Here is a 24770-nt window from a genome sequence, read left to right on the forward strand (position 1 = left end):
GGATCAGCACCTCCTTCTGTGGCATTACATGGGGCTGCAGGGCCTGGGATGTGGACACAGCTGCTGAGCTCCTGTTTTCTTTCCTTACCTTCACCTTCTCGCCCTGTATGAGCTGCAGAACTTTGGGGTTTATATCCGTCTCTTCTGTGGATCAAACCAGAAAGACAAAGTGAATGTAGGTGGCAGACTGCTGTTCCACCAGTCTTGGGAACACCAAACAGATGCATTCATTGCCTCAATCCCATTAATCCTTGTCTCATTAGATCACTCTTTTAAACTGATGGTTTAGAAACCACTCTTAAGTCTATTTCAGTGATGTTTTGCACCAACAGAGCACATCCTCCAGGCTCACATCTCCTCCCGCAGCAGCTCCAGACCTTGAGGCTGGATCCCCACGCTGCACTGCAGCAATCAGCTCTGCTCCATTCAGAACTGTACACACGTATCCCCCTCAGTCCCAGCCTTTTTGCCTAAGTTTCTGGCTTAAAAAGGGATTTCAAGTACCCCAGCCTGAGGCACGGCCTGGGGCACTGATTGCCAGCAGCCACCAAACACAATGGGCCAAAGGAATTGGATGGTGGGGTCCCAGCACATGTACTCACTCAGCCGCGTGTCCGCAAAGGGCAGGTTTATGCTCTGCTGGTAGCCCTCCTTCTTTCCTCTGAAAATGGCACTCGTGACAGCTTTCTGCTGTAACTGTTAAGAGAAAGAACACCCTTTACCCTCTCAGTTTCTCCATGTATAGTTACATAGAGTAGTGTAAGCTCCTCTCACTCGTGCAACTTGAGGCAAATGAAAGCTGCATTTCTTCGTTGGTTTGTTCCTGAATTATACTAAGTAATGTTGTAATAAGGACTGAACAGCCTAGAAGACCCTCTTGTTATGGATCTGTTCCACTTAGATGGTGTTCAGATTTAACGTCACAAGATTTAGACCTATGCATCTGTAGAACTGTCCTGTACATTACAATCCCAGGCTCAGAAGCATTTGCTCAGCAGGAGCAGTGGCTGTCAGAAGGAACAGCTTACACTGGGGGCAATTTACATGCATCACACGTGTGCAGCAACTTCCAACTTGCACATTTGCATCCCATGCATTAGCTACCTGCACTTTCCTCTCAGGAGTGAGGCCTTGGCAGTATTTCCGTACTAGGTTCCTAATGCACATTTTCTGTAGCATCTCAGATATCTACATTACAAAAAAAAAAGCAATAAAAAGATCAAAAAGGCAATGTGGTCGTCTGAGTAACTTCACAACCTGAACAAGGTCAGTGCACGATGAGGGGCCTGCAGCAAACCTCACCTCTTCCAGGATAGAAGGAGGTTGGAGCCAGCTCTTGTCCAAGACGTTTCTGGGGATGTGGTCTCTGAGCTTCATGAGGTATTTGTACTGCACAAGCCGCACAAACTCAATGTTCTCCGGGCACAGAGGTTTCTTCCGATTGATGAAACCCTTTATGAATCTACAGAAAATACCCACATCAGGACTTCCACGTTACAATCAGTGGAAGTGCAAGGCAGCCATCACGAGAGATACGTAACGGGCTAATAGTAGGAACAGTTTAGCAACAGGCATGAAGGTGCCTTGGTTTCCCTGCCCTGGAGCCACAGTCACGCTGTGACCCACCACCTGCAGCCCTCCCCATGGGGATAGTTACTTCCTGATGATCTCAACAGCCCAGGTCCTCTTCTTGGCCTCCTTCCGTGCCAGCACTCCTCGCCAACAAGCCTCCAGCTTGATAGCTGCAAGAGTCACGTATTAGACAGAGATCCTGTGCCATGCCGTCCTCCAAATTCATTGCAGGCAGGAATTATAGCTGTCTCTTCCCTTCAGCTGATCTTTACAGAACTGTAGAACATTAAGATTGGAGGAGACCTCCAAGATCCCCACCCCATGCCCATTAACCATATACCTCAGTGCCACAGCTCCACGTTTCCTGAACGCCTCTAGGGAGAATGACCCCACCACATCCCTGGGCAGCCAGTGCCTGACTGCTCTTTGGGGAAGGAATTGTTCCTAATATCCAACCTGAACCTCTCCTGGAGCAACCTGAGGCCATTAGTGAACCTAACACCCACAGAAGCAAAAATTTCTACCCACAAGAAAATAGATTCATGACTTCAAGGCTACAACTCCTACCAGAAAACAACCCTAAGAAGAGAATTCTTGATCCCACAGCCCATACCTGCTTTTCTCTTCTTCTGGTAGTCTCTCTTCCCCAGGCGTCCTTTATATTTGGCTTGTAGCCTTGAAACTGGCAAAGAAGAGACATGCTTATACCTAACAAGATCCCTGAGATTGAAGGCACAGCTCCTAACCTCAGTGATCAGACACAGGAAGTCCTGCGCAACCAGGTACAAAGGACTAACAAAGCAGGAACAAAGGTAGCCTGCATAGAACATCCTTCAGCATGGAGATTCAAGCAGCTGCAATTGGGTAACACTCAGGACCAGGAGTATCAGCTCTCATCTCTGTGCATCTGGAGCCCACAGACATTGCCCACTCAGCCTCTGCTTTTCTGTCTGTGTGATAAAGGGAACTGGAACCATACCTAGCAGGTGCTTTCTTATTTCAAATGCATCTTCAGTAGCAAACAGAGTCTTTGGGAAACGAATGAATATTTTGGTTCTGAAAAAAGAGACCAGGAACAGGTTATTCACAGTGAGCCCACATTGTCTTGGACTAGCAGGTTTGGTGCTGAGCCAAAGGAACCCATTCCTCCTAACCCAGAGGAGAAAGAAACTAGGCTGGACTCAAGCCCCATAGAAATGCAAGAGTGTGAAAAGCAAGTGGAGATGCACACATCTGGGACTCCTTGCCCCATACCTTCAGGGTAAGTTTACTTTGCCCTGTTTTAAGGTCATTAAGTAGATACCCTCAGGCTTGCAGAACCCAGGTAGCTCTGCCCAATTTTGCCTGCCATGGCTAGGCAAAAACCAAATTAAGGGACCTGTTTTACACTGCCACATCTTGCAGCTCTCTGGGCTCATGGTCACAGACAGAACAATCAGAATGGCAAGCACTGTGCAGCCAACCAACAGAGCTAAGAACTAGAGAGAGAAGTTTACCTTCCCAGTTTGTATTCCTCAGGCTTATAACCTATGTGCTTGATAAGCCTCTCCACACCTTCAGCTGCAGGCCCGTGCCAGTGTGGCCAGGTAGCAGGACACAGGGATTTGTATCTGAAAGATCATCAGGACATCACTACAAGTGAATTGATGTTGAGGCGTTTCTCCCTGAGCAGCCCCCAGTTCCTATTCTTCATTCAAAGTAGACCAACATGGATACAGATCAAAACCACCTATGAACGTTATGTTTGGTGCAGAGGAAAAGCCCAGTGCCTCTGCGCCTTAGAACGAGGACCAGACATCTAAATAAATCTTGCTCTGAAGCTCTGTGGGAAGGCAGATTCTGGCTGTACAGGAAAACAGCTCTGCTCACCTTTGCAAGAAGTGCTCATACTTGCGCCGATACGCAAAGCCAGCCCGTCTCACACGCAGGTGCTCCATCAGCCCCAGGTATTTCACCTGGTGCCGGATCAGGCAATCATCAAACTTCCCTGCAGTAAACACACATTCACTGATAAATACTGTACGTGAAAGCCCACTCACGTGTCAATATACTGGGAGAGGTATGGAAGAAATCACCCTGCACCTCCTCATTCCATTACTTCAACAGTGCACTGAGCCTAATGCCTTACCAGGCTCCTTGTTCTCATTTGGTTTAATGCACCGGATGTAAGAAGGCTCCTTGGACATCAGGATTTCTATCAGACTCATTAGGCTGTTTTTGAACTGGGTTGCAACCTAAGATGACATTGAGAGAAAGACTTCTCAGCTTTGAAACTCAAGCACTGCAGGATCCAAGCCAACTCATTCACTGCGTTCCTCTTACAGCCAAGAGAAAGGCTGACATATGCACTAGCACAATTCAGAAACATAGTTAATCATGAGCTAACTGGACAGAGTGCTTAGCTGGAGAATTTGAGTCTCTGCCATACATCTGGACACGCAAGGTAGCCCTTCAGACACCGGAGGCTGCTGGATGCTGTGCTCAGAGCTCATTTTAGAATGATGCATTCATAACAACAGCAAGCTATGCCACATTGCTTGCTGCTGTCTCAGCAACATCTCTGTTCCCCTACAAGAAAGCTAAAAAAAAAAACAAAACAAAACCAAAAACCTCAAAAATAAAACAAATGCACTGAATTCAGGAGCAAAAACAGGGAAATGCAGACTTGGGAAGTTAAACCAACCTTAAAAGTTTAGACTGAACATTACACTCACAGTCTCTGGCCTCCTCCTGCTGTCCAGTTCTGACAGTAAAAAGCAGTCTCTAATGATTCCATTTTTAGAGTTGCACAGCACCTGAAACACAGTCAGTGAGAAACTGTCATATTTAGCATACATGCCTTCCTAGGGTGCTGTAAGGACACACAGCACAGATTCAAGCAACAGCCTCCAGTGCTAGAAGCTGAACCTAGAAGAGACCCCTTCACATGCACAGCTCTGGAGCCAGAAATCAGCTGCCTGCTTGGACAGCTCTGCACTGAGGACTAATGAACAAAGTTAAGGCCAGAAGCAGCCTGATTTCCCAAGTTCAGGTCACCAGGACACCTATGGCTCCAGCACGAAGCTGCTATATCTGTCCAATAAAAGCCTTTGCACTGATCTCAATCTCAATGGAGGACAGGTTTCAGAGGAATGTCAAATGCTAAGGAGAAACACACATTTCTGATCGCTACTGAGATTAAATACAGCTTCTGCAAAACATCACTTCTAGCAAGATGCTTAAGGGAAGAGCACTCCCTTCTATTGCTCTTACCTCCTTCAGGTTTCTGTACAGGAGATCATTGTTCTTTTCCAGAAATCCTGAAGAGAAAGAAGGCTTTGTTCCATTAGAAGGCTCATAGCACACGTGGGCAAGCACTGGCTTTACTGGGAAGCAGCTGGGCGCCACCCCAAGGGCCCAGCACACGGATAGCACCCTCGTGTGGAGTCAGTGCCCACGTTCCATCTGCCACATGGGCACAGGTGTGCAAGGAACATGCAGAGCAGCTCCTCAGTCACACTCACCGACTGCACAGTATGTGACTTCCCCTGCGTAGTGAAGGAGGCGGAAATCCACCCAGTCAATGGATTTTCGTGTTTTCTGATCTGCAAGCTTGCGACTACAGGGAGGTAAAAAAAAAAAAAAGACAAAAAGCAAAAAATACCAAGAGAAAACAGCGGATTTCTTCAGCCTGTAGAAAGACACCTGTGCAAAAAGCAGCTGTGTGACAGCTGGAAGTCTATCAAGTGTCTGTTCCTATCAGTGTGGCTCTGTTCATGCAGTTATGGCCCATAATCAAAAGAACTGCCTCTCCTTTCGGAGCAGCTTACAGCAGATTTAGTGCTAGGGAATGGGAGTCATTGACCACAAACTCCTCAAAACATGTGCAAAGCATCCGTTGCCATTTGGCAATGATCACTCTGCCTGGAAGATGGCTTCTCCCTATAACATTCATTTAAATACATTCTCATAGCCTACATGCTAAGAAGATCACAACTTTCCTCAACTTCAAACCAAAACCAGAGGAAAAGCATCATTTGAGAAACCGCACCCTAGGGACAAGAATAGAAATAAGGAAGAATCACAGTTGTAAACATCAGCAGGAGATATTAGAAAGTAAGGGCTGGGAAGAAAAAGAGCAACTTCACAGTACAAATCTCAGCTTTGCAAGCAGTCTCTAGTAGCACAGAGCTGTGTCACAGCAGCACATCAGTACATCAGAAGTTTTGTTCCAAGAGCATTGCCATGTATGGCTCCTACTTAAGTAGTGCTAATGTTTCCATTTAACACTTCTAATCACACAGAGCAGTTTTAAGACACACTGCAGCAATGAGGAAGTTGCCTACAGATTTTCCACTCAGCTTTGATGATCGGAAACATAGAAAGTGACAGTTCAGCAGCGTGACTCTGAACTGATGATGAGCGGAAGCCTTTCAGTAGGGCTCTGCTGGGAACTGCCAGAACAGCCTGGCACCAACGCGTTAGCCAGCAGAACAGGATCTGCAAATAACACAAACTGAGTCCTGGCTGCAGTACTGCTCGTTTGGGGATGCAAACAAAGGTGTCTTTCTTCCCTCTTCAGATCTAAAGCTCACATATATATCCAAATGGACTCTTGAAAAACTATCTACATCCACCATACAGCTCGGGGATTTTAGGCTCCTCTTCACGATACCTACAGCTTCCCCTGGTCAGCATGGGACAAATCAATCCAATATTTTCAAAGTCAGCCCCTTTTCTTTCCTTTTTTTTTTTTTTTTTTTTTTTTTTTTTTTTCTGCAAAACACAAATGCAGAATGAAGCAAGGCTCCCCAGTGCAACCTACGTAATACCTCCAGACATTACTGGAGCATTACAGTGGTAGACAACAGACAGGCTGCTTGATTTTCTCTGGTACAGAGCAAAACTTTTTCCTCCCCCAGTACTCACAGAACCACAGAACACCCTGAGTTGGAAGAGACCCGTAAGAATTATTGAGTCCAACTTCTGCTCTGTTATGGGTAAAAGATGGGAAAGTTTCCTTTGTGGTAGGATGCAAAGCATAAATGCATACGTCACAAAGTGGGCATGGTCTCCTACTTTCTCTTCCAGCTTTTCCAAGAAGCTCAAGTCAGTTGCTTCACCAGGCCGTAAGCACTCTTCATCCTGAAAGAGCAGGCACCAGGCAGAAGGATGCTCTGAACAGACAAATCCCTCCTCAGAAACATTTAGCACCACATTATTCAGCAAAACTAAAGAATTTGGTTACAATTGAACCAGGTCTGCCCAATGTAAGCAGTTTTCTGGTTAAACATGGAGTTCTGTTTATCTGATTTCAGTAGAACTAACAGAATAAATCAAGATAAATCAGATCTGCCATTTTCTTTCAGATTTGGCAATGCCCTGACTCATCCTTTATTGTTTATAGCCCGTTTAAACAAAAAGATGACATAACTAGACCCAAAATCCAGACAGACATACAGGATTTTTTATCTGGATGAATCAGTCTTTGTTCACAAGGTCTATTTGTTTAGATCCCGAATAACACAGAACCACCAGATAATTGGAACTGATTATGAACCACTACAGCAGAGCACAGGCAAGCATGATAATTTAAGTAGTACAAACCAGAATGGAAATTATTCCTTTATGCTTCTGCTCAACCAAGTCACAGATGATCTTGTTGTTAAAATACGGAATTGGTTCCCACTGGAAATAAGAGGAGAAAGAAGAGATTGGGGAATGTTCTTCCCCTTCCAGAGATGTGGATTAAGTCTAGGCCAAATTAAATTTCAAAAGGGTTACAGAATGAGATCCTTGGCTATCTTATACCTCTCACAGGAGCAATGCAAAAATGAACTCTACAGATTTGGGAATGATCTCCTTGGTAGAAAGAATACAAAGTATACTGAAGCAGAATAAGCTTACATGGGATTTAAAATGAAACCATGCATATACTCAAAGTACAGCTTTCCACATGGCCCAGGGAAACACTGCAATTGAGACAGGCAAGATGCCTTCTTCATTAATGAAGAAAAGCAATGCGTGCAGTGGCTGTTCAAAGAAACAAAAGGGTGGAGAATAATGAATTACCTCTATTCCTTCCATTTCGTACTCCTCCTGCTCTGCCTTTAAGGTCATCTCAATCAACAGTTGCTGGAGTTTCTCATTGCAGTAATTAATACAGAACTGCTCAAAGCTTCAGAGTTGTTAAATGAGAAATATTGTTTAATCAATTCATGGACACAGTTCTACTTCTCCCACCTCCTCCTACTGTTTTCCAATCAAACAGTCCAGTTCTCTATAGATTAAGCCTCAGAAATTTTATTAAAAAGCAACAAGATTTTTGTTTACTTACTGAGCTAACCCAGCGCATTTGCAGCCACCTTTCTTGATTTGCTGGGACAAGACTATGTTCAAAAAGTCCTGTAGGATTCAGCACACACTCCCACTGCCACAAGGACAGATTGCCCCCCGTTCTCAGAAACTGCTGTTACCTGTTTGTGTCCAGCACTTCAAAGCCATAGATATCCAGCAGGCCAATGACAGTCTTACGAGTTGAATCCTGTTAAAGACACAACTTGTAACTCTTGCTTCAGCTCAAGTTTCTTCCCTGCACAGTTTTGTGTTTCTTTCTTCTTTTTTAAACTTCTACTTCGAGATGCCAAAAGAGTAAATCACAGCACAATTAAGGTTGGAAATGACCTCTAAGGTCATCAAGTCCAACCACAAACCCATCACCATTGTGAACGGACACACAGAAGCAGGAAACTCGGTACAAGAAGTACTTAACAGACCAACTGCCACACTTCTTTCCTAGCATTGAAGTTTTCCAACTCAGAGCTGTGGGACGATCCCACACTGCTGAGCATGGGGTATTTGCTCACATGTGCAGTTGGGCCTTACTGGAGGAGCTCCAAGAGGACATCAGACAAGGAACCAACCTTGTTGGCTAAGGAGCCATTGATTTTGTTGACTAGCCAAGTGAAAGTCCGTCCATAAATTGCCTTTGCTACAGCATCCCGAGCATAGAATGCCAGATCAACATTCAATGGGCTTAAGACCTAAAAATAAAAATATCCCAGATGCAATGAAGAACATAGCACAGCAAACTTCTGCAAAACTAGTTCATACTTCAGGCACAGAGAACCAGCAACTCTACCTACAGCTTCCTCTCCCGTTATTATTTCAGCCTGGTGCATCTCCACGTCAGCAGGATTGCAATACTACACTTTGGAAAGTACTAAACATTCTGATGAACTGGGAGTGCCTTTCCTCACTTCTTTTAGTTTCATTTTATCAAACTTAGTACAAACTGCTCAAAGAACAGTTTATACAAAGCTTTTCTCTATTTACGCTGTCTGGTTTCCCAAGAAGCACTCCAGGAACTAAACAAATGGAAACTGTTTGGCTCAAACTCATGGCTGCTTGAAAGTCCCTGTTCCTGGCTTTCTAGTAATTACCAGTTCATTCAGCCAGAATATTCAGAACTAAAATAGTCACTCTATTAAAGTCTCAGGCTAGAAGGGCAAGGTAATACGGATGACAAGGACAGCCAAATTAATCTGTTTCAGTTGAAACAGCACTGTGAGCACAGCTCCTCATCTGTCCCTGCACTGCTTCCAGCTGCTCAGTACCTCTTCAGAGCGGGCTTCAATCTTCCGATGGGTGAGGGCTTCCTGCAGAATGGACAAGTGGACACCCAGGAGCTGTAGAGAAACAAATCCTGCTCTCAGCATGGGCAGCAGGAGGCTGCTTAAACAGTGCCCTAGTGATCACACGGTACATCTCCTACAGTCTGAGGTTGCTTATAGCCATACAAACACCCAGTTCTTGCTATCATTCCACTTCTGCGAACAGACCCAAAGAAAGTTAAGGCTTTCTTTATACTATTTGTTTTGCTGATCTGGTCTAAGAGGTGGGAGATACCTTTGAAATCCACTTGATCTGAGTGCCGTTGCGAATGATGGCATGTCCATTGCTATCTTCTTCAAACTGAATGTTCCCAATGTGCAGGACACTAGCAACTATTCCAAAAAGATGCTAATAATGGGAGATACACTGTTAGAAAACAAATTCCTACATCTCCATGGAGCAGTGCCAATTTTCTGCACATGCTCATAAACACCTTAGACACATCTTCCAACCAAGACACTTTCCATCAACTGGATGGACTTTTGACTTCCATACCTCCAAATCTTTTTCAGTGAAGTCAATGATAGAAAAAGCTTTGCGGACTATTTTCCAGTCGTTCTTGTCATTAATAGAAAAGACTTTGGCACATCGACCCTAGGAGAAAAAATTACTAAATTTCAGTAGTGATTTTTTCAAGAACAAATGCAGCCTGGCCATAATACTTCATTTCCTCAGCTTGCATAGATGCAGTCTGCAGCTCTCTGGGAAAGGTTATTAAACTCCTAAACCTGAAACCAACTCATTTGATCAGCCCTTTCAGCAACAATTACTTGAAACATGGCACTTGGATAGCAATTACCACCAAATGGCAGAGTGTTGTGAATAGCACAAGCTTGCAGCCATCTTCTGTTTTTATGGTAGTAAAAGATCCCTACAATTCCAGACATAAAATAGAGAGATGGTCAAATTCTCACTGACCTGGATGAGATAAGCATACTTCTGAGGGTTGCGCTCCAGCCCAAGCCAGCAGAGCAGATCCTTCTCTCCACCCTCTAATAATTGGTAGAAGATGTGGAAATTCCTCTCTCCGTGGTTTTGATGGACAACTCGGGATTTCTCGATCAGGTAACTGAGGATGTGCCCTCCCACTGGAGCTCCCTAGCAAAATGAAGCAGTTAGACCAGCATCAGGATGGCTGTTCATCCAACACAGGAGCAAGCAGCAACACCAGGAGATGCAGGAAATGCACTGTTTCTTTCCTGTTGTCTTCTTCTATTTCTGGGATAGTATCCACCAGCAATTTCAGATATATCTGAAGAGTTTCCTGTCCTCTAGTGCAAGTCACCCTTTGCAACTACATATATTAAAATCCTATCAAGTACTGGCAGTGTTGTGAGTAATGTAGGAAGCTTTCGGGATGTATAACTAGTCACCTCACTCACAGAATGCACGACCTCTAGAAATAAGGTCAGAAATCTGCAGTGTTAGTAAGAACTAATAAATCCTGTGCTGCCTGGTATGCGTCCAAGAGGCTCACTGACGGAGCTTGTTTCAACAGCGGCTCATTAAGTTTGTTCTCACCTTAAAGTCAAATTGGATGTCCATGTATTTCCCAAATCTACTCGAGTTGTCATTCCGCAGAGTTTTTGCGTTTCCAAAAGCCTATGGATAAAATGGATAGATCAAGTCACTTATAGAGAACTTGATGCAACAGGACAAAGGTTTGCTGCAGTCAAGTCCTATTACAAAATTTACAGGAATTAAAGAAACACAAACTAATATATTTCTTAGCTTTAATATGGACCTCAGCTAGACAAATTATGCCTCTTTCTAGCACGACTGTAAACAGCACCACGAGGATCTGTTGTATGTTGTACAGTTTCCCCATACTCCCAGTTCCAGCTATCCTCCTGTATAAAAACAAGTTTAGTACCACTTAATGTTTAGAAACGTTAAGTGCTTATGCTGCCAAGAGGCCTAATTTACACTATTACTTATGTGTGCAAACCATAAAAACAAGAGTCCATTCCTGGGTGCAAGTGTGCAGACAGGAAAGTCTCATGAAAGGAGGCCATCAGCAGCTTTTCTACATTGCTTTCATCCAGTTTTTACCTCCAGAACAGGGTTTGACAGCAGCAGACGATCACGGACGACCTGCAGCTGCTCTGTGGTCGGACAGGTGACTGCATAGTACTGCAAGATCTTCTTGGAAGCCTCTGTCTTCCCAGCTCCACTCTCCCCAGAGATGAGGATGAAGTGGTTGTTGTATTCACTGCACATCACCCGGTAGGCATTGTCAGCTATGGCATATCTGAACAAGAGTCACAAGAAGGATTCAGAGGGGAAACATCCATTAGAAATGGGGTGTACTCCCCAGCTAACATCTCAAGCACTGGACGTGATGGGAAAGCAGAGCTCAAAACGCCAGTCTGCTACCCATGGTCTCTCAGCCTCTGCGAGGTAGACAAAGCTCATTCTTTTTCCACTGTCAAAATAGGATTTGAATGGGCTGGGTATGTTTATGATGAATGTTACTTATATACACTATTGACTCCTTCCAGGTCAGAGGAACCAGTTTTTATTCCAGTGGAACAACAAAAAAAATCCAACTCCTGCTTATAGAAATATATACAAAGATAATAATGGAGTCCTTGTCAAATATGCCACCTATAGAAGAAAAACGAGGAAAACAAAAACAAAACCTATCAACCTCAACCCCTCAAATCACCTGAAAGTTTCCAAACACCAAAATAACTTCAACTCAGAATCCTGAATTTTCAATTTCCTCCCTCTCTGAAGCCCAAGCAGAGCTGTGCATGAGTACTGAGCTAGTCCTGCAACTGCCTGCAAGACTATCTCAGTCTTTCTTCCTCTGTAATCCCCCACCACTATTTCTCAGCCCTTCTGTTCTCTTTCATTTTCATAGCCAGCTAGAAGACAAATACAACCTTACCTACAGAAAGATGGGAATATAAAACGTTCACCAGACTTGCAACTCTGGATACACATCCTTGTAGCTCACACATAGCACCAGGGACAACATCCCATATACTCATATCAGCTGAAGTCTTAAGGATTCTACTTACAGATGAGGTGGCAGTTCAAAGAAGTTCACCCCTCGGTAAAGCTGCATCTGGGTCACTGTGTAGATATCCAGCTCTTTGTAAGGGTTGACAGATACAAGAAGAGTGCCAATGTATGTCTGCAAGGAGAAAAATGCATAGACGTGGGAAATCAGTACCATCACTACAGAGAGAGCTTCTTGAGGAAGAGTCATGTATATCACAACATTTTGGGAAAAGATGGCACAGAACTTGTGAGAAGAACAAACAAAACCAAAAGAAACCAGAATTCCTCATTTCCAAGCCCAAAGCCAACACTAAACATTCAAAATCAACCCTGTAAGAATGGAGTGGAACCATAAAACAAACATAAAGCCTTACAGCATACATAATTATTATGTTTTGATATTCTACTGGGTGAGCACCCTGCTGGGTACCAGCTACATGAATCAAGGCTTACTGTCTCAATGCTCAGTGAAACCAAAGTTGGAGCAGCACTCTCAGCAGCACTCACACAAACAGGCACTTACATAGATGAGGTTCTCTTGGTATCGCTTGCGGAGGTTGTTCAGGAAAGCAGCCTCACTGGTGTGGGAGTCCAGAAGCACAAAGTCCTGCACCCCAACTCTGTCCCGGGCTATCAGAGCCCCCTCCATGATGATGTCAGTGTTATCTTCCACCTCTTCCTTCTAAACACAAGGGTTGCATGGTATAGGCTTAGGAGAGAGCCGAAACCTCCCCATACCTCAGGGCCAGATCAACCCAGTACAGGTAATGCCAGTGTGTTGTTAACACCTTCCCCAAGGTGTTTCACATCAGTGAGCACCCATGGAGTTCTTTACAATCAAGAATTTTAAGACTCATTACGATCAGAGAGGAAACCCAAAGCTTCCAGCAGCTTTCACCATGGGAACAGTGGTTTGAAACCTAGCTCCAAAGATCTGAGTGAGACCTGGAACACGTCATTAACTCCACCTAGACAAAGTAATTGCAAGGTCTGCAGCTGTCAGTGGAAGGCATCAGACACACTTTTGGTTTCTATGCCACCAGCAACTACCATACACAGGTTAGAATTTCCCACAGATACACCCATCAGAACCGAGAATCCCCTGAAGTTCATCTGCCTTGACCTCTAACTACCAATTCCAGTGCTACAACACTACCTGGAGCAAGACCACTAAGTTACTACCAATGCCTTCCATAAGCAGCTCTCAAATACGGGCAGCAGATGTCTCCACACACCAGCAAGAAATGTGCAACATGAAAAGCCCGTCCATTGATCTGATAAAACTGATTAAGCAGAGATTTGGAATAAAACCCACTAAACCTTTAATAGCCGACCCAATCTGCTTCTCAAAAGGCAGAAATAGGCAGAAAGGATGTCACTGACAGAACATAACTCCTTCGCACACTCCACTTTCAATTGTTTATAATTAAATTTGACCTTATATTGAAAATATTGCTGAGGATCGAGCTCTTGTTTCAAGGGCTATACAAATTAACCACACACATATTGTTTCTTAATTAAAACAAGCTGATAATTTCATGTTAGCAAGCAAGATATTTTTTTATTCTATAGAAATAAACACACCATAGGATGTTATTAACTATAAAGACCTGGGGATTACACATTTCATAGAACAGTTCCTGCTGAAATACTTTCCTTACGATAGAAATTAACATTTTGAGCAACTTACCTTTTAGGACTCCTGGGCTTTGCAGAGACGTGCACACAAGCCCAGCACGTTTGCTATTCCCACACTGCCCTCATGACACTGGAGTTTTTACATCTTGCTGCTCCAGTGCTCAAGAGGTGAGTGTGTCAGGGTTTGAACACGCATTAGGAGAGAAGGCACGGTGTAAAATGTTTCTGCTAAGTTTTGGCAAGCTCTGACCTTGGAGGTTGGCTTTTGCAAGCCTGCATAGCTTCACTGGAGGATGACAGCACATCAGACACTGAAAGCTGGCAGGTTTAGATGCATAATTTCACAAAAATAAAGAGCTAAAGCCCAAGCTCATAATATGCTGACCAAAAGTCAGAGAGCTCTTAAACAGAGATTTTAACATGTTCCATTTTTTAGTGCAGAATTTAACACTCACCTATATGTTACTGAAATAATGGTCTGAGCTTTGCAAATTTATGCTCAGCAGCAATAGTACCAAAATACCACAGAGAAAGATGTTCTGACAACATGCTATTTGAATCCTAACTCACTTTATGAAGTCATACTATGGTAACTTCATACAAGGAATTTATCACCTTGCTTTCCTTTATTTTTGCCCTCAACAGCTGATACTCATTTTTCCACTCTGATTTGGCCACAGCACAGAGCTGTCTGACCAGGTCAGAGTTTATCACTTTGGCAGAGAGATGTCCCTACACAATGCTTGCTGGCACTTCGGGTGGGTTTGTTCTGAGCCTGCACTCAGGACAACCTGAGCAAGAGAATTTTACCTCCTTTCCAAGCCTGGAGACCTGAAAGAGGAAGGCTGAAACCACAGCAGCCATCTAGCTGATCAGGTTTCCTTAACCTAATTCTTTCACTCGTATGTTAATTGCTAAGTGACCCTCTGTTCTCTGGCAGACAAAAAAAATCCCATGCTCTTTTCTGGGCTGCTTTGTGCTCGGATTTTGAGCATTTTGCTATCACTGAGGTCTAGCAATTTTATGATCACAGCACAGCTTACCGCCTCCCGCCCCAGCCCCACTCCTGGGAGTTTCATCCTTACCTGGTGTCATCCTCAGTAACAGATACCCTGCAGGGCTCATCAGTACACATTACCCCAGCACGGTGCTGTCGACTGCTCTTTTTAAAAAGGATTGTTTTCCTTTCCTCATCACTTAACTATAAGCACCAGGAGATTTCTTCCTTGCCTGCTGAGACACAAGCTCTACCAGAAAACCTATCCCTGGTTACAGTGAGGGCTTCATTTTTCCCCAGAGGGATTTGTCTATAGACACTAAAAACCACGAGGAGCTAAACTGGATCAAAACAATTTCATGAGACTTGTGGCTTTGAGCAGGGGCTAAAACAAGGTCAGGAGCAACAGGGCAATGCATTAGGCAAAGTTTGTAACACAGAAACAAGTCCTGGCAAGCAACAGTTATTAAAAATTAAATTAAAAAAAAAAAAAAAATCAAGTAAACTTTGGAAGATTATTACTCATCTTTGCTAAAGGCTCAGAACTCCATTTCAACAGTCTGCTAAGTTAATGTTGCTGTTCCTTTGATTTAATGCAATTGAACTGAAGAGATGGGGAAGGAAAGGAACAGTTAGAATGCTATTTTGGAAGCTCTGCAGAAACAAATCATGCCACACATCCCCCATGCAAACAGAGTTGGGAGCCTTGGGTGGGCACCATACGTCCCAGAGCATCTTTCACATAACCTCATACCCACTCAAAGAGGTGAGCACCCAGACCGTTACCAAAATGCCACACATGCCACCAAACTCCAGATCTATTGGATCCATCCATAAGAACCCACCTCCCTACAACAGCAGAAATCTCATTGGGTTGGGATGGTTTGGGGGAGAGCAGAAGAGCCCCAAGGAGATGTTGGATTCCTTTAGCACCACCCTACACATTCAGAAGCCTCTTTCCTCCATGCTTTACCTGTCACCCAAGCAGATGTGCCATCTCCTGCCAACTCCTTCTCCAAAACGTGCTTCTTCCATGAAGAGTTAACAGGGCTAGAGGGAAGGCCCGCTGACACCACGTATCGTGTGTCCTGTTTGTGTGCCTTCCTCCTCAGGCAGGGATCGTAACATCCTTGCTGTTTAATGAATTATCTAACACGCGGTCAACAGTCGATCTACAATGAGGTTTATGCTTAAGGACTCGTTAAAAGGTGCTGTAAAATATCACCCCAAGGATGAAGTTGGAGTTTGAAGGCAAAGAAATAGGCTCTAACCCTCCTGATGCACCATTTGAGCAAATCCAGGTACAAACCACCGCTGCCGAACGGGCTCATCCCTTCCAGCAGCTCTCAGTTTCGCTCCCCACTAGAGGTCACTGCGAAACCCATTTTAATTTGCACTCAAAGTTTCCCCTGGCTTTCCCCTGCAATAGGCGGGTTCTCCCTGACCCACTACCCCAAAATGGCTACAGCCTGCACTACGGTCACTGCTGGCTCCCAGACAATGCCAGACCTTCCTTTCCTCCCGTTCCACCCACCCAAAAGTCAGCAGCAGACAATTTTCCCACGGCTACTTCTCTGCATAAGCAGCCAACAGAATGAAACCCCTCTACTTGGGCAGCCAGTGACCCACCGGCAAGCGCCCTCTCACTTTTGTTCAGCCACACACTCTAGGTGATGCTCAAACTCTTTAGGAGCTTTATATTTAAAAGTTCCACACCAAATCTAACCTCTCCGAATAACAGAGATGTCCTTCAGAAGGAGCTTAGGGCAAGACAAAAGTTGACCACAAAATAGCTGTGCTTGGTCTTACAGCAACATCGAGGAGTTAAATATTTTGGTGCAGGGAGCCTGCTTTGGCAGAGAGGTTGGACTCGATGATCTCTGGAGGTCCCTTCCAACCCCTACAATTCTGTGATTTTACCTTGTGGCTCAGAGTCAATGAGGAAAAATGGTGAACAGTAAGATCTGAGGAGATGAGTAGGACAAAAACATTTTCAATTTGTCCTCAGCTAGATTGTAACAAGAACACTCAAAAGACTTAAAATTTTAACACCCACTAATTTGTATTTCTAATAGAGAAATGGAAAACCACCTGTTTAACATCTGTTTCCCAACAGAATCAATCAGTTTTTGCTAACAGGGTCAGATAATTCTTACTGACAAGAGCACACTTGCGTTACGATCTCTGCAATAAGGCTTCCCACCCCCACTGACAGCCAGAGCCTTATTTAACTCTGGACACAGCAACCCTAAGGCAAGCTCAGTCTATTTGTTCAGCCCTGTCTCCAGCTGGCATCCTAAGGAATCCATTGTGATACCCAACTTGTTCTTCTATTGTTACCCTGTTGAGATTCAAGCAAATGAAGTTCATGCCACAGGAATGCAGCACAGAAAGCAGGCATCTCTGGAGCCATGTGGTGTAAAATAGAAGTGAGTCTCAGGCCTGCTGAAGACAGATGAGCTTGGAGCAACACCGCTAACAGATTCCTTTAGGAACGTCAAAGCTCTGTTTTGGAAATAGTCATTGACTGCAACAGGCGGCGCTCCTTGACCCGGTCCTGCACCCCTCGTGCTCAACAGGAATTTGCTCATTAAGGCTCACCAAAATAGGATGGAGGCACTGCAAGGGTTACACTGAGGAAACTCCTTGGGCTCTGCTCTGCTAAAGGTTCTCCAAATAGACTGTCCAGAAAGGCAGTGACAGAACTTGACCGTATAGAAAGGGCTAAGAAAGATGTCCTTAGAATCAGCACAGCTGGAAACAGAGGCTGTTTCTTACATGGCCAAGTCAGCAGGAGAGCAAAGATGGGCACCAGCAGTGCTACATCCTCCCTCAAACCCAGCAGCAACCCCAAGGCCAGGCTCACAGTGTGCCAGTGATGGTGGAAGGGCTGCGTGCAGCTGCTCTGGGAGCAGCCTGGACCCCTTCCTGCCCTCCCTGAGTGGCAACCAGAGTCTGCAGTCATCACGGAGATGGGACTGCTGCATGCTTGGCAATAGGTTTTGGGGCAGTGCATTACTGCATCAGAATAATGGCAAGTCCAGGGAAATACTTCCCTCCTGCTGTAGATGCTCTGGTGTGGCTCATAAGAATTAATCTGTTCAGAGTAATTTTCAAATAAACTTGAAGTGCACATAAAAACCAAAGAAGCAGATCAGATCCACACCAAGTAACCATGCTACATCTGTATGATTGCAGCATCAAAAAGACTTTTAATTTTTTTAAAAAGGTATTTCAGTGAGACCAGCCTCTACATCCCTGAAAACCTCTACCACATTTTTACAGAAACCAAAGCTCTGCACACCAGCTGTACTTTGGGAACACAGCAGCAGTGCCAAAGAAGGTATGTCTTGGGTCTGTAAGGCTGCACTTGAGAAGCACATACAGTAGCTTGGGATGTCCCAAGGCAGCAGAATTCATAAATACAATTATACTGTGGAAAAATTTACACATTGTAACCTAATTTTTTTTCAAAAGAATACAGAATAAGAGGGTTTTAAGGTTAATCAACAGCCTAGGGAAACGCCAACAATTCTTAAGGCCTCTTGTCTGTATCCAGGGAATAGCCCACTATAGACTTGTTAAAGGGTGACTGTCTGTCTTTCTCAATAGAAGAGAGGTCGAGGTGAACTACTTCACTTTCATAAATCAAAAGAAAGAAAAAAGTGAGAAAATCTCTAGAGTTCAAACATTTCTTTAAAACCCAAACTTTAAATACTAAATGGGCTTCATGGCTGCCATTTTGAAAAACATTAGTTTGCCAAAGGACCCTTTTGATTTCTATTGGAAATGTAAGAGCTCACAGATAATCCATTGAGAATCAAGCCCCCACAAAAGGCTCTCTGAAACAATCGTGGTGCTTGTGAAGGACAACATTTTTGTGCGCAAAATAAAACATTTTAATGCGCTACAATCCATTACACATATATTCCTCCATTTCCTTTCAGTAATTATTCATTAGAAAACATTTAACGTCACTGCAGATTTCACACTGGGCAGTCTGCACACAAAGGAGAAGAGTTGGCCCATTTATAAGGGACTGAGGCCTTCTTTTCTAATCTGAGAAACTCCAAGGAGGTGGGGGCTGCTGGACACAACGGGCAGGCTAAATTGTGCGGTTAACGGTCAAAGCCCCCCTGCCTACTTTGACACTCATTTAAAGATGACAGCGAACAATAGAGATTTGTTCTTAGCAACTCTTTCTTGTTATGCGGTCTACACGGGCTAAGCCGGGCGGCTCAACGCGCAGAGCTGCTCCTGGTGCTCAGTCCCACCTGCCACCGCTCGCCCTCCTCGGGCTGTGTGCTCCTCACCTCCCCCCCCATCCTTTCCCCACTTTAACACAATGAGACAGGTAAAGAATATCATTAAAAAGAGTCCCATTCAGCACGTCAGCTTTAATAAAACAATTGCCTGTCGGGTTCATACGAGCAGTTCGCGTTTTGGGTTAGGGCCGATAGCGCTGCTCCTTCCGAGCCAGGTTGGTGAAAGCAAGTCCTTCCTAAAACTCCCAGCCCACCTCCAGGCTTCCAGCGCTCCCAGGTTACAGCGCTGTCAGCAGGCACCGGTGCATTAAGAGTACCTGACTCCCAGTGCATAACCCCTAAGGTGTCAAAACCACTACAGACGTGCAAGGAATGATCGATTCCCTTTGTCAGCTCAGTCTCATTCAGCAGAACTTCAACAAGTTTACCTCAGATACACCAGCACAAATCTTGAGGGTAGAACACTTTGGATGTTAGAAAGCAAGGGAAGGTCGGCCCGTACGACTGCTTCTCTCAAGAGGTGTAGAAGCTGAAAGCCAACTAGCTGGGCAATGCCTACAACAATAAACCTAAACCAAGATTCCAGCACAGGGTCCCATAGTAAAAGCCATCATCCCCGCATCAGAGCCCTGAACTGAGTAGGAAGGGACCGTTAAAAGTCATCTAATCCAACTCCCCTGCAGTGCACAAGGACACCCACAGTTCCATTGGGTGATCAGAGCCCCATCCAGCCTGACTTCAAAAGTCTCCAAGGTCAGGCCATCCCCACCTCCCCAGGCAACCTGTGCCAGTGCCTAAGTTCCATAGCAAAAGCCATTACCTTTGTATTGGAACTGAGAAAAATCAGGGGTTCTTCTGACAGCTGCTGCAAACCGGTCACCTGCATAGGCTGCAGTGCAGGATCCAATCCATGTGAATTACAGCAAAGGTCACCCACATGCTCACGTTAACTTACTGTGTGTGCTCACTCTAAGCCTGGCTCGTCAGGCTTGAAGAAGCACCAGATGCCAAGGCTGCAGTTTTGGATGAAGGAAGGGAAAGCTCTGAGGGTTTATTTGAAGAGGCTATGAGTTCAGCCTCATTCTCTAGCTGCAAGTTTATTGGTAAATATACTATTCCAGCAGACTTTAGAGAGGCAACTGCAACGCAGCAAGGGAACATTCTTGGGAATAAACAGCAAGCCTTCTTCAAGTCAACTCAGCAAACATCTTCATCCATCTTTCCCTGTTGGTTTAGCTTTCCTGGACCACCATGCACACAAAGCACTTAGCTAACAAGCATTTCAATGCAATAGTCAAGCACGAAGACATTTTGCTGATAGGACATGCTGTGAGAACACGTGAGAGCAAGAAACAGCACTGCTGTTCGCTTGTGACCAGAATAGAGACAGAAGAGAAGGAAGAACTAGAGAAACAGATATCTAAGTTACTTTTGCTGGGTACAAAGCAGGACATCCCCACCACCTCTCCAGGCCCTCTCCTCCACTGAACACAAGAACACCATCTGCTCTCCCTCTTCGAGTAGGTGACAGTTAGCCCCTTCCCTCCTCCTTAACCATGCCACTCACCCCAAATAACCCCAGATATAGTTCTCCTTCTCTTCCTTCAAGCAGGAAGGAAAATCATTATTCCCCACACAGTGCCAACCAGGCACCTAAGCCTGCTGACAGAGCAGTCCTTCCTAACTTAGCTGGAACACACATTGGCATAAAAACTTACAAAGAGCTCTGAACTTACCCTCACTTCTTCCATATTGTCACAAGACACGGCCTAAAACAAGCCAAGCAGAAAAGGAAAAAAATCAGCCTCCACCTTCTGAAACAGCAAATTATTCTCTAACTGCATTACGCACTGCTACAGCAGTAGGTGATGGAGAGAAAAGCAACTCAGCTGTAGATACTATCATTAAAAGGCTGACACAGGGAAATGTAATCATCTGCACCAAGGAAGACCTGCTAAAACAGGTGTACTAAGTACTAAGGTGTACTACATGGAGAGGAAAGTTTTAAAGCAGCAACAAAACAGTAATACCATCTCAGCTGTGCTCCTTTACAAAATGACAGCCATGCTGCAGCTGGTGTAAAATCTATTCATTTTCCATCCCATAGAAAAGAAGAAATGTTTTGTTTTAATAAGTTAGCAACGTTTAAGAAGAAAGTGCAATATACATTTTAAGAAAAAAAAAAAAAAAAGCAATATACTGTGCATGGAATTATTTGTGCTAAACAGAGAAGAGAAAAAAAGAATCATAGAATGGTTTGACTCAGAAGGAACCCCCAAAAGCCACCTTGTCCCACTGCCTGCAGTGCACAGGGACACCCACAGCTCCAGCAGTGCTCACAGCCCCATCCCCTGGATGTCTGCAGGGATGGGGCACCACCACCTCTCTGGGCACCCTGTGCTGTGCCTCACTGCCCTCAGTGTAAATACTTCTTTATATCCAACCTAATTTCCCCTCTATTAGTTTGAAGCCATTTCCCATTCTCCTATATATAGCATATGCAGAATACACAGAACTTGGGTTGCTACAAGCAGATTTTTGTGTTTAATACTTGAATTTTAAAATATAAATTCTCCTTGAATCGCATGACTTTGTGTTTTCACAAGTTAGATGGTAATTGCAGGCTAACAAATAGGAGACCAATACATCAGCAACTGCTTTTTTATTTTATTATATTGCATCTTAAAAAACCGCATGAAATTATTGGGTTTACACATTTGTTGGAATCAGGTGCTACTATTAAAGCCCATGTTCCTGGCTGTCTTGAAAACAAGATCTGCTCTCATGTGCTCAGACTCAGGGCTCTGTACAGTGCCTGGCTGTCCCAGCTTCATATGGAGCAACAATTATCACAGTAATGAATGCACTCAGCCCACTTGCTGTAATTCTGTCTCCTGTCATTAATACAGTAAATAACCAGATAGGGAGTCCCGTCTGAGGATAAAAATAAAGGCTGTGCCAAACTCGAACCATATGCAAGTTGCTGTTCGGTCCCCAACAGCTCGCATGGCAGATAATGTCGCCTTTGTCTCGCCTTTCATTCTGTTTGTAAAATCTCCATTTCCACGGCAGGTGGCCACATCCCCTCCCCCCAGCCTGGAGCACAGTCCCCAAAGAGCCCCGAGCAGAGAACATGAGGAAAGCTTGGTTCTAAAAAGGAGAAATTCCTCCACACCTCACAGCAAGCTGCAAACCCAAAGATAAAAGCTTATCAGATAGGAAGATGTTGTTTGTGTCCCAGGAGGTTTGCAGCCCATTAAGGAGCTGCTCGAGGAATAAGTTGCATGTGACATGGCAGCAGGGCTTGGGGAGACTGGAGCTGTGTCACAGCACCAGGGCTCCCAAGTTGGAGAGATATGCAATGGGGGCACATGGAGTGCATCACCCAAGGAACCACTCTTGGGTATACTGGGATTACTGCACTGATTTCACAGTCTTTAAAGCTGACCTTCAGAAGGACAAATGAGGAAAAAGAAGCAGGATATTCTGCTCTGAGTGTTTTGGAATAAGAAATGCAGGTCTTGGCTGTGTGTTTGGGAGGATGAATAGAGAGCAAGCAGGTTTAACACCAGCAGGGCCAACAAAGAGGCACGGGGCTGTCTGACACGGGCAAATGATTTTTCTTCTGAGTGTGTTTTTTTGTCTGATAACAGCAGTTTATGTCAATTATCTGGAAAAGTGTACAGTGGTGGAAAGGAAAATTCTTGCATCAGCTGCAAAAGCCTCCAGCTATTAAAAGCTATTCCTCATTTAACCAGACCATGCACTATACAGTAGGCACACTGACAGTCCCATGCAAAGTAAGAAGCTTCCAGTGTTGCTCTAAGCAAAGCTCCAATAGATTGAGCAGGATGATACCACAGCTGTGGGACATCCCCATCACCTCCTCTCTGGTACAATCCTCTGAATGGTACTATAACACATCAAAGCCAAATTGATATTACTTCCTTTTGCTCTGTGTTCTCACCAGACATAAGATGTGGAAGGAATTAATTACAGCTGATTAAAAATTAAATCCTCCGTCTTGCCTTTGGTTACTGTATTTCTCTCTCTGACTCAGAACATGCAGCTTAATGCTCCGTTACGCTCTGCCTCTGTTCCCTTTTATTTGGGAATAATTTGCTTACTTCTCCTTGGCTTCAGCATTGGGCTCTGTCATTTGGTGCTCGCAGTGCCAGCTGCTCAGCCCTTCCAACCCAGACTGCCAGGGTCCCTTCCAACCCAAGCCATTCTGTGATTCTGTCATTCTGTAAGTGGAATGCTTGCCAGGTAGATCACAAGAAATTCTCAGTGCTATTCATTCATCTACAAGCTCTAGATAGAGGACATCCAGGCTACATGTAGGTCTGTCCTATAAAACCACCACTAGGTTCTGTGATGAGGTTTGATGGAGATCAAGTCTGTGACCACCATTGGAATAGGCCAGCTTTGGAACCTTCAAAGCATTCAGAAAGACTAGAACGGACTATTTAAGAAAACAGTCTGTGTTAATCATGCAAGATATCTACAGAGGTCTTATAGAGCTTTTCATGGAAGTTTTGCTACAATCTATGGCAAGAGAAAGTCATAAGCAGAAACCTAGAAGCGTGCATTGTCATTGCAAGAGCTGTTAGGAACCTTTGACTGTTAGCATCCTGCTGGAAAAAAAAAGCAAGTGGTTTGAACCCGGAGTTCCATCTGTCACCACCTCTGTCAAGACCTCATTAGCATGCAAGTGAGATGTCACTCAGTCGCAGTTTCCAAGACATTTCCTTGTCAAAGTCCACCAAACTAAATTACTCAGCAGAGAGGGAAAATGCACATTTATGAATACACAGGCTACACGCTGAAGGTGCATTGTCCAAGACAAATGCAGTTTTGCACCGCAGAGTTTTTCAAGTGAGCCTAGATATTTTTTGACTGAATTATATCAGCTGTGTGCTTTACAAAAATATTATTTCAAAGTCATTCTACCACCACCTCACCTATGGAAATGCGCTACTCAAATACTTGCTAATGCAGTTAATAGAAATTGGAAGTACACCTCTAGCTGCCAATACATCTATTGCTACAGCCACTAATAGTTAAAGTTACCTGGGTATCCATCTTGAATGCTGTTAAAGTCAGCTGATAACAATTATTCCAGCTAAACCATTCAAAAGGTGCTTTGAACTTGTTTATGGTCCTTCGTCACACTGTGCAGCCAGGTAGGAGGCTATGTTCTCACCTGAACAGAATACCATCAATAATTTAGAGTGTGAGTCAGGGACTTTGTCCTATGGCACTTGCATACGCATCATGGCCACTTTTCCAAGATAAGAACTAGAAACTGTATCTTCCTTGAGATTACATTGCAGACACCAGTGATCTCTGATTAGTTGGTATAAGTGTTTTATGTTAATTACAAGCTATCAAAATAAGTGACTGCATCTATCTGCTGTATTAAAACAGGAGTCAGCCCAAACCAGGACTTTGCAGACTGAGCGGTGGGCGCTCACCTGCATGTTGAGAGACCTGGAGGTCAGAAGATGAAGGAGAGGCCTAAGCTGGAAGCTCTAAGGTTAATAATGTATATTCCCTTGTTATAGTATCTCTTTTCCCAGGTTGAGGCTAAGACATGCTTAAAAATTAAAAGTGCAGATATCCCACAAAGGAGG

At 44.4% G+C, this 24770-nt stretch overlaps 1 protein-coding gene across 6 annotated transcripts in view; it reads right to left on the bottom strand.

Annotated features, from left to right (window-relative positions):
• MYO1H (myosin IH) overlaps positions 1–24310 on the bottom strand; it is a 27273-nt gene extending 2963 nt beyond the window's left edge. Inside the window, exons 1-28 of one of the 6 annotated variants that reach the window (XM_052691258.1) lie at positions 24208–24234; positions 20871–20903; positions 12758–12916; positions 12252–12367; positions 11278–11476; positions 10747–10827; positions 10144–10323; positions 9721–9819; positions 9460–9573; positions 9168–9239; positions 8475–8594; positions 8028–8095; positions 7624–7729; positions 7159–7239; positions 6605–6696; positions 5076–5170; positions 4825–4871; positions 4287–4367; positions 3701–3806; positions 3442–3559; positions 3069–3182; positions 2552–2628; positions 2186–2254; positions 1658–1742; positions 1303–1462; positions 1105–1188; positions 603–696; positions 89–144 (exon numbers count right to left, since the gene is read on the bottom strand). In XM_052691258.1, the coding sequence (XP_052547218.1) occupies positions 89–144; positions 603–696; positions 1105–1188; positions 1303–1462; positions 1658–1742; positions 2186–2254; positions 2552–2628; positions 3069–3182; positions 3442–3559; positions 3701–3806; positions 4287–4367; positions 4825–4871; positions 5076–5170; positions 6605–6696; positions 7159–7239; positions 7624–7729; positions 8028–8095; positions 8475–8594; positions 9168–9239; positions 9460–9573; positions 9721–9819; positions 10144–10323; positions 10747–10827; positions 11278–11476; positions 12252–12367; positions 12758–12916; positions 20871–20903; positions 24208–24219 (2718 nt within the window). In that variant the 5' untranslated portion in view covers positions 24220–24234. Of the gene's footprint in view, positions 1–88; positions 145–602; positions 697–1104; positions 1189–1302; positions 1463–1657; positions 1743–2185; positions 2255–2551; positions 2629–3068; positions 3183–3441; positions 3560–3700; positions 3807–4286; positions 4368–4824; positions 4872–5075; positions 5171–6604; positions 6697–7158; positions 7240–7623; positions 7730–8027; positions 8096–8474; positions 8595–9167; positions 9240–9459; positions 9574–9720; positions 9820–10143; positions 10324–10746; positions 10828–11277; positions 11477–12251; positions 12368–12757; positions 12917–13416; positions 13471–13924; positions 15335–15842; positions 16009–19954; positions 20036–20870; positions 20904–24207 lie in introns of those variants that run through there. The other 5 variants (XM_052691259.1, XM_052691261.1, XM_052691260.1 and 2 more) reach the window with 5 other exon arrangements.
• Positions 24311–24770: the final 460 nt, after the last annotated feature.

Source organism: Tympanuchus pallidicinctus, unplaced genomic scaffold, assembly GCF_026119805.1.
Source record: "Tympanuchus pallidicinctus isolate F22 unplaced genomic scaffold, pur_lepc_1.0 scaffold28, whole genome shotgun sequence".
Classification (NCBI taxonomy): domain Eukaryota; kingdom Metazoa; phylum Chordata; class Aves; order Galliformes; family Phasianidae; genus Tympanuchus; species Tympanuchus pallidicinctus.